We start from the raw sequence: 17684 nt of genomic DNA on the forward strand, positions 1-17684 counted from the left end.
TTTTGTCATTTTTACGTGGAATGAATTATTTCGAGAACAAAACATATTTTATTTTATTTTATTTTGTTTATATTGAGAAAAATGGTTCACTATGTTGTGAAGTAACGAATTCCCGAGAACGGAGCAAATAAACAGTGTCAACTAGAACTTTGTTTGTGTCACATCCCTTCTCTGCAAAACTACACCAAAGGTTGTACTAGCTCCTTGTTGCTTGACTAAGTTTGGAAAATGCTGGACGTGTTAGTTATGCATAATTTTTTTTTTTTTTTTTTTTTTTTTACTGTACTTTTACTGATATTTTGCTGTACTTTTGGTATTTTATCTTTACTTTGCATTCTTATTCTTTTCGTTATTTTACCCTTATTCCCGACTATTTTACTTTGTTACTACCCTTACTTCTACCATACGCTTCTGCGCCTCCCGCTCGTGCTACCACTACTGCTGTTGCTCGTGCTACCACAACTGCTATTGTTACTACTACCGCTACTACTATTGCTACTATCACTACAGTGGAAGGACACTAGAGAAGGATAAAAGCAGAACTGTTAGATCTTTTCACAGGAGTTGTTGTCTCATTTCAAGAGGAGTGATCTGAACCCTTAACTTTATTTCTCACCTGGTCTCTATGCCTCTCCTGCCTCACGAGAGATTTGATTTCGGGCTCCTCCTTACGGACTGGTATGTGTGTGTGGATACACATACACATATGTATGTATATATACATATATATATATATATATATGTATGTATGTATGTATGTGCATGTATGTATGGATGTATATATATTTGTTTTTCTTTCTTTCTTTCTGCTCTACTTTTCGTTGTCTAGATTCATTCTATATAATTGTGGGCGTGAATGATGGGTACTAAAATGTATTCAAAACTTCTTTCCAATAACATACCCATGTGTCGCAAGTAAAAAGTGGGGTCCCTCTCTCTCTCTCTCTCTCTCTCTCTCTCTCTCTCTCTCTCTCTCTCTCTCTCTCTCTCTCTCTCTCTCTCTCTCTCTCTCTCCCCCTTTCTATCTCTCTCTCTCTCTCTGTCTCTTTCTCTCAGCACTTATTCTTTGTGTTGCCATGGTGGGTTTTCGTAAAATTGTATTTGTTTTCATTCCCGCTAAGTAGGACAGAACTCATTCCCTGAATGGCATTTACACACATCTTTTGATTGCATTTAAGGATATATGTATATATATATATATATATATATATATATATATTTTATCGGTTTAATATAAGCATGCTTATTTAGCTTAATTCACTTTACAAGATTTATCTTAAAATTCATAATATTCATTGCCATTACAGCCATAATACATATTTAAACTTTATACACACACACACTATTGACAATATACAAAATCGAAGAAATGAATTGATGTGTTTAAGAGGAAAAATTTCTGAATATTCCCAATGGTTATCGTGGTCACGGTTGTTTCTTTGATCTCTAGATATAAAATGATCTAAAAATATATTTAACGCATCTCTGTTAGAAACTATAAGCACGGCTTCTCTGGTGAAAAAAAGCACAATAAACATAAGGCGGCTCCTACTAACGAATTTGCATAACATCACTATGCGATGAAAAACAAGCTTTAAACTAAATGGAACCTGCTTTTCATCTTTTGAACCTGAAAAGGACATACTAAATACACCAATCTATAGAAAATATGAACTGGTACGGTTGAATGAATGCAATCTAACCAACGTAAGATGTAAAATACCTTTCATTAATTGACAGCAGAAAGAGAACTTGTAAATCTATTGCTGTCTTAATTAGAAATAATAAACATCTTTGTAAAATATTAATTAAAGCGGGGAAAGAAAAATACGTTTTGTGTGTGTGTCAAAAGTAAAAAAGTAACCAGTTAAACAATATGTATCAAAGAAAAAACGGAAGAAACGAAAACCAACTGATAAAGAAGAGAGAAAAATCTATTAGGAGGAAAGTACCGTTGGAGAGGCTGCAGCAACTGTGAAGAAACGTACTAGATATATTGATTATAACATTGATAATTATAAGGACTGATAGTTACGGTTTATGTACTGGGCTACGAACATGTCCCCTACGTGTGCTTGGATATGGGACTAACTTCGACTTTGACTTTTGAAGCGAATATATGCCTTATTTCGCCAGACGAATCTGACGCTCTCCATTCTAAACAAGTAAATAGTTTATCTCTCGTTTTAACCTGTAAGCTTGCATTCGTGCTCTACAAAGAATACGCTCGGACGGAACGGTCTGTAGCTCAAATATAAACATCGACCCACACGAGCTTTTTGTGTTTTAAATTTTGGGTTTAAGCACATTTACTATGACTTTATATATGTTATTATTCATAAGTCTTTTTTCATCTTTAGCATACTTTCATTAATAGTCCAGCAGCTAAACTTACGAGTCAAGAATCGTTCATATGGTAGAATCCATACTGAGAAATATTCCATGACATTCTACATTATATATATATACGTAAACAATGTACGCGTCGTCTACCACCTCTCGGGACTGAATCGTTTGTGCGCCACACGGATACAAGTATCACGCTACAGGCCGTTACGTTGAAATTGTGCACTACTTACTGTTACGAAGTGCCCAGCGGAAGCAGGGTAGGTCTACTTTAGGGCAGGTGTTTTTGCGTAGCTGGCTCTCTTTACCTTTCTTTATTAACAGATATTCTAGCATTAATGACTTTTTGTTTTATTTTCATTGTAGTTATTGTTGTTTTGCCATCATAACTATTATAATGACCATTGATACTATCGAAAAAATAATTATTAAAATTATTTTGTCATCATCATAATTATTAAATTATTTTTGCCATCATCATAATTATGATTATTACTGAATACATACATATGGTGAAATATATATGTATATAGAAAGAGAAAGAGAGAGAGAGAGAGAGAGAGAGAGAGAGAGAGAGAGAGAGAGAGAGAGAGAGAGAGATAATTATACAATTAAGATCATTATCATAACTCATCTGGATTCCAACCCCCGCGCGGTTACTACTACTAAATAATTATCATGAAATTTATCCATATTCACAGTAACTATTATTGATAAAATTATCAGGCTCTTCAAAATCATTATTATTATCGAAATTATATGCATTGTCAAAAATATTATTTATCATCATTATCCGAAAAAAAGTATTATCAAGATTATCATGGTTGTCAAAAATAATGATTGTCTTTATATAAATCATCACTTAAGGAAATATGCACAGAAATAAACAGTCCTACTTTTGTACCAACTGATGTGATGCGCAATGTGATGAGATACACTTTAGTAACCTCGTATTATTTCACATATATAAAACCCAAGGTCGCATAATGTATGAATCTGCAGCTGGATCACACCGGGATAAACTGCAAAAAAATACGAATAAAAATCCACGAGAAAAAAATATATCACCTTAGCTCCCGTGAGCGAATGATCGAGCAGACAGTGATGGTCCCTTTATATACTGTAGGTACACAACTGTAAAAAATAAAAAACAAAAAAACAGTGATATCGTTATCTCTTATATTTTTGTTTCTTTATGTGTTATCAATTTGCTGCATATACAGATAATGCACATGGACATGTACATTACATACACGGTACATCTTTGCTATAGAAAAAAATCCTAGCCTTATATATACTCACATATATATATATATATATATATATATATATATATATATATATATATATATATATGTATATATATATATGCATATAATAGATATAATGTATATAACATATATATATATATATATATATATATATATATATGTATATATAACATATATATATATGTATGTATATAATGTATATATTTGTGTGCGTATATGTATATATACACACACACATGTATGTGTGTTATATCTATATATATATATATATATATATATATATATATATATATAATTATATATATCATATATATAACATATATTATATACACATGATATTATATATATATATATATATTATATATATGATATATATTATATATACATATATACATATATATATATATATATGTGTGTGTGTGTGTGTGTGTGTGTGTGTGTGTGTGTGTGTGTGTGTGTGTGTGTGTGAGAGAGTGTGTGTGTGTGGCGATGGGAGATGCTGTCATCATAGTATTCTACAAATTACCTAATCAGAGTGCACATCTCCCTTCAAAGAAGACAGGACCCTTATGAAGACTGCCACAGACGTATTTGGACCTCGGCGGAGCTTTGAGGTTTGATCCATTTTTCGAGGTAATAAATAAGTATTTTGAAACAGCGGCTTCATCGTCTGTGTACACAGTTGAATCGACTGAGAAATTATTTTTAAAGATGCTAGTTCTACGGTATGCATCCTTCCCAAGTTCAAATTGGAAATTTGGAAAGTTCATCAGGCTACGCTGTACGACATCCCACGGATAAACAACCAGAACAAGTCACGGAACTCGAACTGCTATCATGTTAGCCATTGGCATCCGGCTGTATGCTTTCGTGGAGACTGCCGTCCTCCAAGACTGTATTGTGAAGCTGCCAAAGAAGACGAAGATACTATCAAAATCTATAGATTTGTTTGCACTACTTGTGCACAACCTACGATGTTTAAGGTAAGTCGGCCATAATGTTCTCTGCCATAGGTCTTAATGAGTGGTTTGTTCATTCCATATAAAACTAAAAGCTTTTCTGTTCTCCTGTGTCTGATATCCTCGGGAACACTACATTCGCATTCCCATTTGTATATATAGGTACTGGAAATTCTTATTTTAATTTATATATATTGAAAAATAGATTAAAATATATTTACTTGGGGGAGTGTCATCCAAGGGACATTAGCACGGTTCCTGCAAGTGCCCTCCTTGGGGACCGTACTTCTTTTGTCAAGCCGTTACTGCTGGTTTATCGGGTACCAAATTTAGCTAAGCATCTAATTTTCTTTGAAACACATTCACAGTGGAACGATCCATGCTTCTGCTATTCTTCAGCACACTATTAACCAGCTTTGGATCAATAATCAAGAAACTTTAACTTTCCATTTTCCTTAGTAAGGATGTTTGAGCACATATCTCAGAGCGGTGGCATGTTCTTCCATGTCTGGAGGTATGTCCTATTTGGAGTGCTATATTTTCAGTTATTTCCAATGAGAAAGAACTACCATAGTGTCTAATTTTCGAGCGAAAATTCTTTGAACCTTTTTCAGGAATACTGTATCTTCTCTGTGATTCTAATATCACACTGATTCTCCATCTGTGGAAGCACTAGAGATGGTCAGATATCTTGTTTCAAAGGTCCTCATCGCCAATCCACTTCCATTCATATTGATAAGCGTCGGCTAAATATGATGACTGAAGATAATTCTATTACTCTAAACATACCAAGGTTAGGTTAGATTGTTTTTTTCTCTTCTAATTCCATAACTAATATAATAGGTAATTTTTGTTTCGCACGGCCATTCAATCTTTTGTTCCAATTGTCTGCTGTCGCTTTCCATCGCATGTGACTAGTTCAGGAAATAACATGCAAAACATGCTGCTGAAAAAGGTTACGAAATATTGTTCCGATCCCTTGATATGCACGATGAAAGTCTTTTTAGTAATCCTTCGTTTAAAACACAATGGGGCGAGAATCATGCTTCACCTTTATTTTATAATTGGGTCGTTCATAAAGTAATAAATGCATGGATATAGGAGAACTAACAATGTACGTTTCACTTTGTAAATTACGTAACATGAAAAATCGAGCCATTTCGTTCACGCACATTTCATTTTCTGTCACTAAAAATAAGCAAATGATAAATAATAATACGTATATACTATCTTCTGATAATATAAACATTAGGTTGATTAAAAACCTAGGCAAACCTCATTCCATGTCCCAAAATGTGTGGGTCGAACTACTTCTAACGAATCGTAAAATCTTTAAAGAAAACATGTTACATGTTTTCTCCGTCACGTTAATACTTCTATAAGCACCAACATTGAACCAGAATCCATAGCTGTATTAGTACAGTTACGTTATGAAAACTATACATTGTCAAATCCCGCCCGAATGTAGAAAATTATCAAGCAATTCCTTAGACAGTTTGGCTTCGCCAGAGCCTCGAAAGGCGAGGTAGTCCGTGGCTTTTTGCCAAAGTGCAAACAGACACAGTTGCTATAGTCGTTTAATGTTGGCATTGTCAGTTTATGTATCTATAGAACTTGTGATGATTATGTCAGAGAAGTCTTTTAAGAGTTCACTGACCTATCGATTCCATGCACACTGAACAGTCTTTACCTATAAGTTTACGAGAATTTGTGTGTATTTTATTGATGCTAGTTGTATGTGAAATTTGCATTTCTTCGCCATGCCCATGTTGTGACATGCCATCATACTACTCCTATCCTTTGTGACAATAAACCAATAATTTTGTTTAAATATTGTTTTTTGGACGAGATAACACATGATGACATCGTCTTTCCAGAATTTACCAATGAACTTCCTACTGCTCCGACCACTGGGAAACTATACCGTGGTGACTCCGATACTATGATATGTGTACTATTCCCTTTTTTTTTTGTGTGTGTGTGTGTGTGTGTGTGTGTGTGTGTGTGTGTGTGCGTGTGTGTGTGTGTGTGTGTGTGTGTGTGTGTGTGTGTGTGTGTGTGTGTGTGTGTGTGTGTGTGTGTGTATGTGTGTGTGCGTGCGTGTGTGTGTGTGTGTGTGTGTGTGTGTGTGTGTGTGTGCGTGCGTGTGCGTGTGTGTGTGTGTGTCAGTAATATCGTAGTCTCCCCTGAAATGTAGCACTATAGTTCCTCCTCCAAATGTGCCTAGTCAAGAACTTTTGATTTACTTTTATTTCTTTCCCGTACTATAAATACTATCCATATGTATACTTTGTAAAGTTTACTATTTTTATATTTAAAAGCCAAATGTTTGTTTATTTACACAGCTGTGTAATATTGACACTCTTGTTAAACTTGTTCTTGCGGCCAAGTTATTTTAGTTTTTGCTTCTAGTAAGTTTTGATGGTTGCACCCCGTATGTAGGAACAGTAATTCATAAAGCTGAGAGCAAGGGTTTGTACAATACCAATTCTCGTTTCAGCAGGGCTTTTGTTTTGATGCAATTTAGGTATATCAGTGTGCCCATTATTATTGTTGTTGTTGTTGTTATTGTTGTTGTTATTGTTATTGTTATTGTTATTGTTATTGTTATTGTTATTGTTATTGTTATTGTTATTGTTATTGTTATTGTTAGTTATTGTTATTGTTATTGTTATTGTTGTTGTTGTTGTTGTTGTTGTTGTTGTTGTTGTTATTATTATTATTATCATTATTATTACTTTTTTTATTATTTATTTATTATTACTATTTCTAAAGGTAGAGACGATAGTTCAAAATACTACAATATAAAGGTCATAAATAAGAAAAAAAAAAGTAAAATTAAACGTAATTATACAAGAAATATTTACCAAAAACCCTCCTAAAATCTTACTGTAGTAGGTAAACTAGGCGATTAAGCACAGGATTACAACGGAAATTGTTGTATGACTGTTGTGATTCTTGATTGTGTACTGATTCAGAAATGAGTTGTATATGTTGAATGATATGATCAGATCTCAGAATTTAATGTCTAATGGTAGGGCCATTCCTATAGACTTAGCCAGTGTTTTTAAGAACGTTCAAACACGTGTGATGTAAATCCAACACACCAGGTATTAGAACAAGGGCAATGAAATGAGCATACATTATTTGAACATAATTCTGAAGAAAACGGTGCCCACTTATACAGTGATGATAGTGCACTTCTTGTGAAAACTATTTAAGTTTTGACCTTCAGAGAATGGCTGTTTCAGCATCTCAAGTAATTGTTACATAAGGAGTAGCATGGCGTCCAGATGATGAAAAGAAATACGTGTTTACACATTTTAAAAAATGCAGCCACGATAGAAACAGAACAAAAATGTGACGTTTGATTCATGTCCAAATTATAACTTCAGCATACTTGGCTTGTTTTGAAAAAAAAAAAAAAAAAGTTTAATATGCTAGCACATTTCCTTATTCATGAACTTCTCAAGGTCAAGAACTTTTTTCAGTGTCGATTTTTTCTTTCACTTTATGCTCTAAAAGTTAAATGGGATATGCTTGTAAATTTAATATCAGTTAGTCAATGAAGGCTAACGCCAACGGGGGCCGCATCCACTCTTCGCTTCCTTCCATGGGGGTCTCTCATGGGGTCCCTCGCTACAGGTCTGGTCGAGCTGCTCAAGCCACGACTTCCTAGGTCGACCCAATGGCCTCCTCTACCCAGAATCCCACAATTGTCTTGTAAAGAGACAGTCTAATGGGCAGGGGTATCCACAGGGAAACAAGCTAGGTTCCCATATAGACCAAGTTGGCGGTTCTGTATAATGCAAGTAACAGGTCCCATGCCAGTCTCACGGTGTAGCCGTCGGTTAGACACATGGTCCTGCTAACTGTACACTATGAAGCGGCATAGGGACAAAAGCATCAACACGAGACTCCAAGGCACTAGATAATGTCCAGGTTTCGCTTCCACAGGCAAAAACTGGCAGTATCAAGGCCTTAAAGACATGTACCTTGGTCCTGCATGGGTACCAACATTTCCAAATGCTCTTCTTGACTGAGTTTGTGGCTCCTGATGCCAGACCAATCTGTCTACTGAATTATTGGACTGACTTCCTGCTATCAAGGTGTTTAAAGCACTCTGAGACTTCCGTGTCCTCACAGCAAGTATGTATTGACTAAACAGGTTCTCCCAACAGGCTCCCAAAATCCTGAATCTTGGTCGTCAAAAAGTTAAGGTCTATGACCCTGATATTGCCTATTGCCCAATATCCAGTCCATGCCTTGTCTCACTCCTGAGTTAGCAGGAAAGAAGCTCGACAGGCCACACACCACACTTAACAGCACTCTCAGTATCAGTATATAGGCTTGCTTTAAAACCAATAATCTGTGTCCCCTAAGTCATAGGATCTCCCATAGCAAGTCGCAAAGCACCGTCAAACACTTTCTTGAGGTTGATGTAGGCTGTTAGCAGCCCATGACCAAACTCACAATGGAGTTCCACAATGACAAATTGGTAGGATGCTGTCTTTAAGATCTTGCTAGGATTAAATCCAGATTGGTCCATTCTCTGGTACCTTAGTAGGTGGTCATAAATCCATTTCAGAAGAATGTGAGTGAAAACCTTGCCTGGTATACTGAGTGTGATGCCACAGTAGTTGCTACAGTCCCATTTTTCCTTTCAGAGGGGGATGACCATGCCCCTCATCATTTCCGGGGGAAGGGAACCAGACTGCCAGATGGCAGCCAAGAACGTATGTTAGCCCCGTGCCACAGGTTCATCCCCAGCCTTTAGCAGTTTAGCTCAACCAAGACCAAGATCCAGGATTTTGAGGGCATACCATTAGACATCAGATTCGTTTTGCTCTGAGATCTGATTATACCATTCAACACGTACAACTCCTCATTACTGGATTGCTACAAAATCAAGAATTGCAACACAGTCATACAACTGTATCCATTGTAATTCTGTGAGCTTAATCACCTATCTGCTACAGTTGCTCAAAATAATTGTTTTTTATAAACCAAATGTGATCTGAGATGATCCGTCCATCCACTGAGCAGACTAGAGTCATCATCGAGGAGGACTTGTAGTTCAGTTTTCTCAGGGATTGGTAGCCAAGACGTAGGTCATTTACTAGGAAATAACCTTCAATCTCCTCAGCAAGATTCCTGATGAACTGTTCCTTGTCTCATCTCCTCAGTTGATACAGGGTGTGAGGCAATGTTACTTAATGATTCTGTAAAGAATCAAGTTCCTGTAAAACACCATCGCCAACCATAAAGGAAACTTTCGGGTGTGTCAATTAAGCCGATATCTGGATGTTTTATTCCAGCCAGAGTACCTAACGGTCTTGCCCACGTGCATGCAATCCTAATAGAGCCTATTATTGAAATAGTTAATAGTTGTTAATCAGGCACTAAAGTTAAAGGGAGGAACCATGTTGGCTGATTTGACTGGTATTGTCTTGTGAATAATTTATCATGCCTACCTTATCAGACAAAGCTATATCACTCAACTATCTATGACACATATAGTTCAAATGCTAACTTATCTGCGTCTGGTCCTTCAGTTGCTGACTTATTTGCATCTGGTCCTTTGGGTGCTCACTTACCTGCGTTTAATCCTTCGGGTGCTGACTTATTTACGTGTGGACCTTTGGGTGTTGACATACCTGCGTCCAATCAGAGTGCCAATTTACCCATTCTTAATGGTAATGCTCCCGGCCACTCTATTGAGCCCATAGAATACAGATGAGTTTGATGTTTCACCTCAATATAAGGAGAAATGTCCACGGTTCTGCCTGAAGTTGTAGTCATGCTTACAGTAGCCACAGTAATTTAGGAAGTACAGGTTGATGTGGTTATGTCTCCAGCACTCACTAACTTGTTAGCTCCTATTAAATATGGTCATGAAGAATGCCATCATTGGATCATCTGGATGAAAATGATAAAACAAACATCCAGAACCTCATTCAGAAGTTTCCCGGTTTGTTCAGTATGGACAGCATGGGTATTGGTACTATTCCCATTGTTACGCAATTCGGGAACAGTGTGACACTATGGCTAGAGCAGGTATTATTGAGTCTTCAATTAGCCATTAGCTTTCCCCTGTTGTTCTTGTAAGGAAGAACAATTGTACTATACGATTCTGTGTAGATTTCCGCAATATCAGTGCCCTTATAACAGCTGATTTGTACCCATTACCACAAATCCAACAGGTGATTGACGACCACCAAAGCTGCTTTTTTTCGTCCTTGGATGCCTGCTCTGCCTATTGGACTGTTCCAGTTGAACCTACAAATTAGTTAAAGACAGTCTTCAGTGATGGAGCTTGTGTCTAGCAATTCAAAAGGATACCAATTGGTCTGAAAACATTCTAAAGAATCATCAGTCTCATACAACACATTACCAATTTCGCTAAAATGGCTGCTCCATTATCAGCTCTGCAATGTTTACATGGGCAAGTGAATGCCAGAGAATCTTAAAGTACTTTTGATATCTCCTGCTTTAAGAAACCCGAATTATGAGCTACTCTTTGAAGTTTATTGTTTTGCTTTGAAGATCGTCATTGGTGCTTGTCTCTTGCAGTGATATTCTTATAGTTTACTGCATGCCATAGCATATATCTGGAGTAGTCTAGAAACACAGTATAGTGCAACAGACACTGAGACCCTGGTGGTTGTTGAGGCAGTCAGAGCATTTGATCCTTGTGTTTATGGTAGACAGATCAATGGCCCTTGGTGTACGCCTTTACAAGAAAAACTAAAGGTCCCGGAATATCTAGCTGGTGTATTGATCTCCAGCACTATAAATGAGATTGTCTCTGATCATCACACTATGTCCCAGGTATAATATTGCAAGCTTCAGCTACTATAAGTATTTTAAAAGCCAATGTTCCAGTTGTCTTATGAAATGAACTGGTGAAAAATCCTCCCTGGGCACTTTTGATTACTTGGAGGGTGGAATCCTGGAATCCTTCCAGTTGCAAAGTTGCCAACTTCTGTGGGTGAATTTGAAGTTGCAAAAGGTGTTTATATCAGTTGGAAAACACTAATGACCACATTGTTGTGCCTTGTCAGTTGAGGGATTCTGCATTGTCCCACGCTTCTCCCCTCTCAGCCCATCCCAGAATCTTTAGGACATAAAACAAGGCAAAATCTATTTTTCTTTCCGAATATGCTGTCTTATACAAAACGGTTGGTAAAAACATGTCCAGACTGTCAAAGAGAGAAAGGTTAGCTACAAAGAAAACCCTATTAGTTTCAGCTCTGGAAATTAGCCGCCCCATTGAAAGGGTCTCAGGACTTGATCAAATTACCTTAAAAATAGAAAAGGCAGTCTATATGCTCTTATTTTGGTTGATCACGTTACATAGGGTTAGTGTCGTTTCCAGACAAGAGGGATGATGGTGGGGCAGAATTCAACAATAACTTTCTGGCAGTGAATTACAGATGAAATTCTATTTAACTCTCCCATATCATCCTCAAGCTAATGTCATAGTAGAGTGAGCTAATCGAGTAGTTAAAGGAGCATTATCTGCCCTTTGTGGTCATGCAGGATATTACTGGGATGAAGCTCTCCCGCAGGTGAGGTTTACTCTATATACCTCCATTCACAGGTCAACTTTGGATCAACTCTTACATTTATTTCAAGGCCATCCTGTTGCCATGCCCATTGGTTTAACAATGAAACCTGTCTTCTTTTTTAGGTCTTTTACCAGTTTTATTTACAGTTTGGTTCAGTTTGATTTGAATTGTCTTATATTTCATATTTTTATTAACTATATTTGATTTTACTATTATGCATACTAAATATTTTTTAGATTTTTGCAGTTTTATTTGCTACATAGTTCGGTTTTAATCCGCATTAGTTTTTTCCTTGGTCTTTTTTCTCAAATTTAGCTCAGCTTCCTCTTGATAAATATTGTATGGTTAATTTATTTTCTATGAGCCTCCATCCTGCCAACTGCCCCAAACATTTAAAAAATTTAAGTAAAACTTCATAATGATTTTGCTGGCTTTGCTGAATCAATAATATAACGCAAGATCTGTGTTAGCTAGGACCGTTGGAAGAACCCAAGATGTAGTGTCTTTTTTAAACCAAAATTGTGTCATTGATAATATGAGTAGTTTCTGTGAGGGGGACATTTGTAAACAGACTTAACATTTACCCCATCCATTGTTGTGTTGTCATCAACTCCCAGACACTTGATTTCATTCTGGAAATTGTACTCGTTCATTGCTAAAGCCAGACGATGTGTTAAAGAAAGCCCAGTTATAGCTGAAGGCACCGATGGATGGAATGACAGGTCTGATAGGTACACCGTACACTTAGGGAACGCCATACATAAAAACAAGACGAGGGCGTCTTCGAAGTGTTTGAGAAGTAAAGAAGCTGATTGCAGTCACGGCCATTCTTTCCGTCGATATTTATGTCTAAAATTAATTCTGAACGTTGGACGAAAGTGTAGAAATTGAAAACAGCGGATTACAAAATATTAACGTAAGTTTACTTATAAAACATGTGAAACAGTTCCATCAGTTTATTCATATCGACTTGATGAACAAACTTGGGGAAACCGTAAGGTTATAATTCTTTCGTCCCAGCAAATATCAGTTAATCAGTGGCCCTGGGAAAACAGGGGTGTCATATAAAGAATGTCCATACGTCATTTTTGTTTTTTTATGATTGCCATATAAGCTAGTATATTACTTAGTAAGTCTCCTAGTTAGTCGAATGGAAGCGAATATAATGAAGCAAACCCTGGCTCTCTTGCGGACGATGATGATAGAATTACCTGGTAATTGCCTCCTCTTTTCCACCTACGCTTCAGCCAATCATCAGTTGTCACCTCACGTTATCATTAGTATTATCAGTATTAGTAGTACTACTATTATCATAATTATTATTATCAGTATCATTATTAACATTATCATTATTATTGTCATTATTATTATAGTGTTCGCCTTGTATGATAAAGGATTGACTGGTGAAGGGAAAGGCCCACAGAGAGGACAGCGAAGAAAGCCACAGAGGGTGGAGAGACTATTATAACTCACGGTAAGAGGCATAAGTGAACCGGGAAATGTAAATGTACTTTTTCAGAATATATTTTTGCTCATTGTTGACTTGGCAGAGTTTTAGCTCCAGAGGGGTAGCTAACTCACATTAGATTTCTGTTATGGTGGAAAATCGATTTGTTTAGTTCAGATTCACTGAGATTCTTTCCGTTGATATATATTGAATTTTATCTATAACCTCAAAAAATGTTTCCGTTCTTGACAAAAGAAAAGGCAGGTTATACAAGCTTATTTATTATCGTTATGTTAAAGTACATGAATTTGTACACATATATATTCTACAATAAAAAACGCATACCACAATAATTGTGCAAATATACACATACATAACTATATAACTGCATGTATATATATATATATATATATATATATATATATATATATATATATGTATATATATACATGTGTATATATACATATACACACACACACAAACACTGTGTGTGTGTGTATGGGGGGGGGGGGTACTTATATATATATATTTATATATATATATATATATATATATATATATATGTGTGTGTGTGTGTGTGTGTGTGTGTCTGTGTGTGTGTGTGTGTGTGTGTGTGTGTGTGTGTGTGTGTGTGTGTGTGTGTGTGTGTGTGTGTGTGTGTGTGTGTGTGTGTGTGTGTGTGTGTGTGTGTGTGTGTGTGTGTGTGTGTGTGTGTGTGTGTATGTGTATGTGTGTGTGTGTGTGTGTGTGTGTGTGTGCATACACATATGTATATGTATATATACCTACATATAAATGTGTGTGTGTGTGTTAGATTTGTTATGTGTGAGTATGTAGGAGCGTTTGTGTTTGTGTGTATACAATGTCTTTATTTTTTACACTATTGGCGGGCAGTGAAAGACAACGTGAGAGCCGAAGCAGGCCGCGGCAACCGCAGGGGCTCTCCCGCAGACGAGGAATCGCGACTCTCGGTCCTCTAACTCCACATTGTCTCTCAGACGTCCAATGTTGCGCTCTGCACCAGGGCGCTTCCTCTCAAACAAACAGACAACAAATACGTCTTCCCCCGGCGGCGCCTCAGCCGACGGCCCGACCCTTCGTCTCGTGGACGAAGGCAAAAGTGAAGGCGACGCTGAGGGCGCTGACGGAGGCGTAGAACCAGTAGAGGCCTGCCTGCGTCATCGTCATCTGCATCGGCGTGTACAGCTGCAGGGCGAGGAAGGCGAAGGCGGTTCCCGACGAGAAGCAGATTGACGACGCCTGAAACAGGTGGAGCAGGAGGGGGCGGTGAAGCAGAGGTAAGAAAATCTATCTCTGACTCAGTTTTCCAAAAGAGCAATGGTAATGGTAAGCACAGCTGCAACGTACCTGAGCTCTGATGTTGGTGGGAAAATACTCAGTAGCAAGGATGAAAGGCACAGGATGAGCCCCCACATTTAGGATGAACATGATCACCACCACGCAAAGAAGAGGCACCCAGTTCAACCTGCAAATGGAAATAAAGTTATTAAATTTCTTTTATATAATGATGTCAAACATGCCTATTGGTAGACAGTGACATGACTAGGTACATAAAAAGACCGCAAAGATTTTGATAGTTTAAACCAGTTAGATACAGAATCTACGTTTATTATAGATGCGTTCTGAATACCTTGGTTTTCGGATCAGTTTTCATAGGAATTGAAGCAAATCTACCCTGTAATATCAGAAAAATAAATAAACTAATGACAGGACACCTACTAGATAAAACCGGAAAATTATCGATATCTTCTTGCTGGTGCGTTTCACTTAAATGCTACATATTTAAGCTTTGAATATTTCTTTTAGCTTTAAAATCTGTTATGAAGCCACACCTTCTGACAGCCCTGTTTCAGACTGAACGTTCTAGACACTGGCCATCTTAGGCCGGGGATCACTTAGCTAACTAGATAGAATAAACCGCTGCGCCGAGCATTCGAGCTCTATAGTAATTATGGCTTGGACACCAGAGAAGGGTGCGAAAGGAACAAAGAAGAGGATTCAGCAATGCAAAATGGTAGTCTTTGTAACACGTCTCTAAAGGGATACCTACGCTTCTATCTACCGGCGTTGATGCGCCCTTTTATAGCGGTAGCGCTCGAACGTAGAAAAGGAACGCCATAGGGGTCTGTTCTATCTCCATAAGATTGTCGCTTTCTCTCACTCTCTCTCTCTCTCTCTCTCTCTCTCTCTCTCTCTCTCTCTCTCTCTCTCTCTCTCTCTCTCTCTCTCTCTCTCTCTCTCTCGCTCTCTATCTCTCTCTCTCTCTCTCTCTCTCTCTCTCTCTCTCTCTCTCTCTCTCTCTCTCTCTCTCTCTCTCTCTCTCTCTCTCTCTCCTTCTCTCTCTCTCCTTCTCTCTCTCTCCTTCTCTCTCTCTCTCCTTCTCTCTCTCTCCTTCTCTCCTCTCCTTCTCTCCTCTCCTTCTCCTCTCTCCTTCTCCCTCTCTCCTTCTCTCTCTCTCCTTCTCTCCTCTCCTTCTCTCCTCTCCTTCTCCTCTCTCCTTCTCCTCTCTCCTTCTCCTCTCTCCTTCTCCTCTCTCCTTCTCCTCTCTCCTTCTCCTCTTTCCTCCTCTCTCCTCCTCTCTCCTCTCCTTCTCCTCTCTCCTTCTCTCCTCTCCTCTCCTCTTATCTCCTTCTCTCCTCTCCTCTCCTCTTATCTCCTTCTCTCCTCTCCTTCTCCCCCTCTGTGACCCACCTGACGTAAGTGTCGTCGTCCGGCGCTGCATTTTCGCGGAGGTGCACGTAGACCCCGAGCACAACGAGCGCGGAGGCGTTGATGGCGTGCGAGGCCCCGAGGCAATGGCGCCGGCCCACGCGGTCCAGCAGGAAGAAGGCGACCACCGTCCCGGCCACGCGCACGCCGGCCACCACCACCGTCGCCGCGTCGGGGTCCCACGGCGCTCCGGCCGCCGCTAGGACCCTGGCCGTCTGGATCATGAACACGTAGTTGCCGCACATCTGCTGGAACAAGAATAGCATCACCATGACGCCGATCTTCTTCAGGACGTCGGCCTTGAGGAGGCCCTTCCAGCCTGCGGAGCCCTTCGAGGAGGACGAGGAGGCGTTCCGTCGCTCCAGCTCAAGGACTTCGGCCTCCACGTCGGCGTATTCGCCCCTCAGCCCCTTCAGGATGGCCATGGCGGTCTGACGGCGGCCTTGCACCACCAGGAAGGACGGGGAGTCGGGAAGGACGAACGTGACCACCAGGAGCAAGGCGGGAGGCACCGCACACACCAGGGCCAAGTAGTGCCAAGGGAACACGTAGCCCATCCATACAGTGTATAGGCTTCCCAGCACGATGCCCAGCGTGGGCATCGTGGACATCATGCCCCGTACACTCACGTCCGCGAGCTCCATGATGTATGAAGAGGCTGCGACCGTGGTGGCGCCGCAGGCAAGGCCCAACACGAACCTGAAGGGGAGAAAAGGAGGGGCGGTGACGAGAGATGAAAGAAGAAAAGATATGAAATAGGAGAAAATAATACCTGAAGAATTGAGAGATAACATAGTAAAGTTAATAGAGAAATAAGAAAAAAATGAGGGTAGAAATAGTGACACACACACACAGACAGACAGACAGACAGAAAGAAAGAGAGAATTCGCGTGGGGGCGCACCCACCTGGCGGTGAGCAGGACGGGCGCGTTGGGTGACAGGGCGTTGCACAGCCAGCCCAGGAGGTAGGGCACCGAGATCACCTGCAGGGACCGCCTTCTTCCTAGCACGCTCACCATCCATCCAGCCGCCCACGCACCTGCCAGGGACCCGAGCGACACGAGGCTGCCTGCGGGCGTTAAGAAGGACAATTAGGTTTTTTGTGCCGCATCCAACACTTTTTAAACTCTTTTCCTTTCTTGATTTTTTAAATTATTATTCTTTTCCCTGTTTCTTGTATTCCTTTTCCGTTTTCCTTTGCCTGGCCCGCCCACTCGCCCCTCTCACCTGTCATGTCCATCTGCACCGGGGTGAGGCTGATCTCCGTTCCAAACAGCGTGGAGTTGTCCTCCGCCATGCTGGAGAGTGCCGGCGAGGGCCAGGGCAGCGTGGCACCCAAGGCGAAGTGTCCGCTGGTGGC

At 39.4% G+C, this 17684-nt stretch overlaps 1 protein-coding gene across 2 annotated transcripts in view; it reads right to left on the bottom strand.

Annotated features, from left to right (window-relative positions):
- Positions 1-14348: 14348 nt before the first annotated feature.
- The window catches only part of LOC125025715 (facilitated trehalose transporter Tret1-like), a 12501-nt gene continuing 9165 nt past the window's right edge, over positions 14349-17684 (bottom strand). For both annotated transcript variants that reach the window (XM_047613864.1, XM_047613865.1), the window contains 5 exons: positions 17552-17684; positions 17231-17393; positions 16307-17023; positions 14963-15080; positions 14349-14854 (listed from right to left, as the gene is read on the bottom strand). The exon at positions 17552-17684 is cut by the window's right edge and continues 18 nt beyond it. In XM_047613864.1, coding sequence (XP_047469820.1) covers positions 14672-14854; positions 14963-15080; positions 16307-17023; positions 17231-17393; positions 17552-17684 — 1314 coding nt within the window. In that variant the 3' untranslated portion in view covers positions 14349-14671. The remainder of the gene's footprint in view (positions 14855-14962; positions 15081-16306; positions 17024-17230; positions 17394-17551) is intronic.

This window comes from Penaeus chinensis, chromosome 5, assembly GCF_019202785.1.
Source record: "Penaeus chinensis breed Huanghai No. 1 chromosome 5, ASM1920278v2, whole genome shotgun sequence".
Taxonomy (NCBI): domain Eukaryota; kingdom Metazoa; phylum Arthropoda; class Malacostraca; order Decapoda; family Penaeidae; genus Penaeus; species Penaeus chinensis.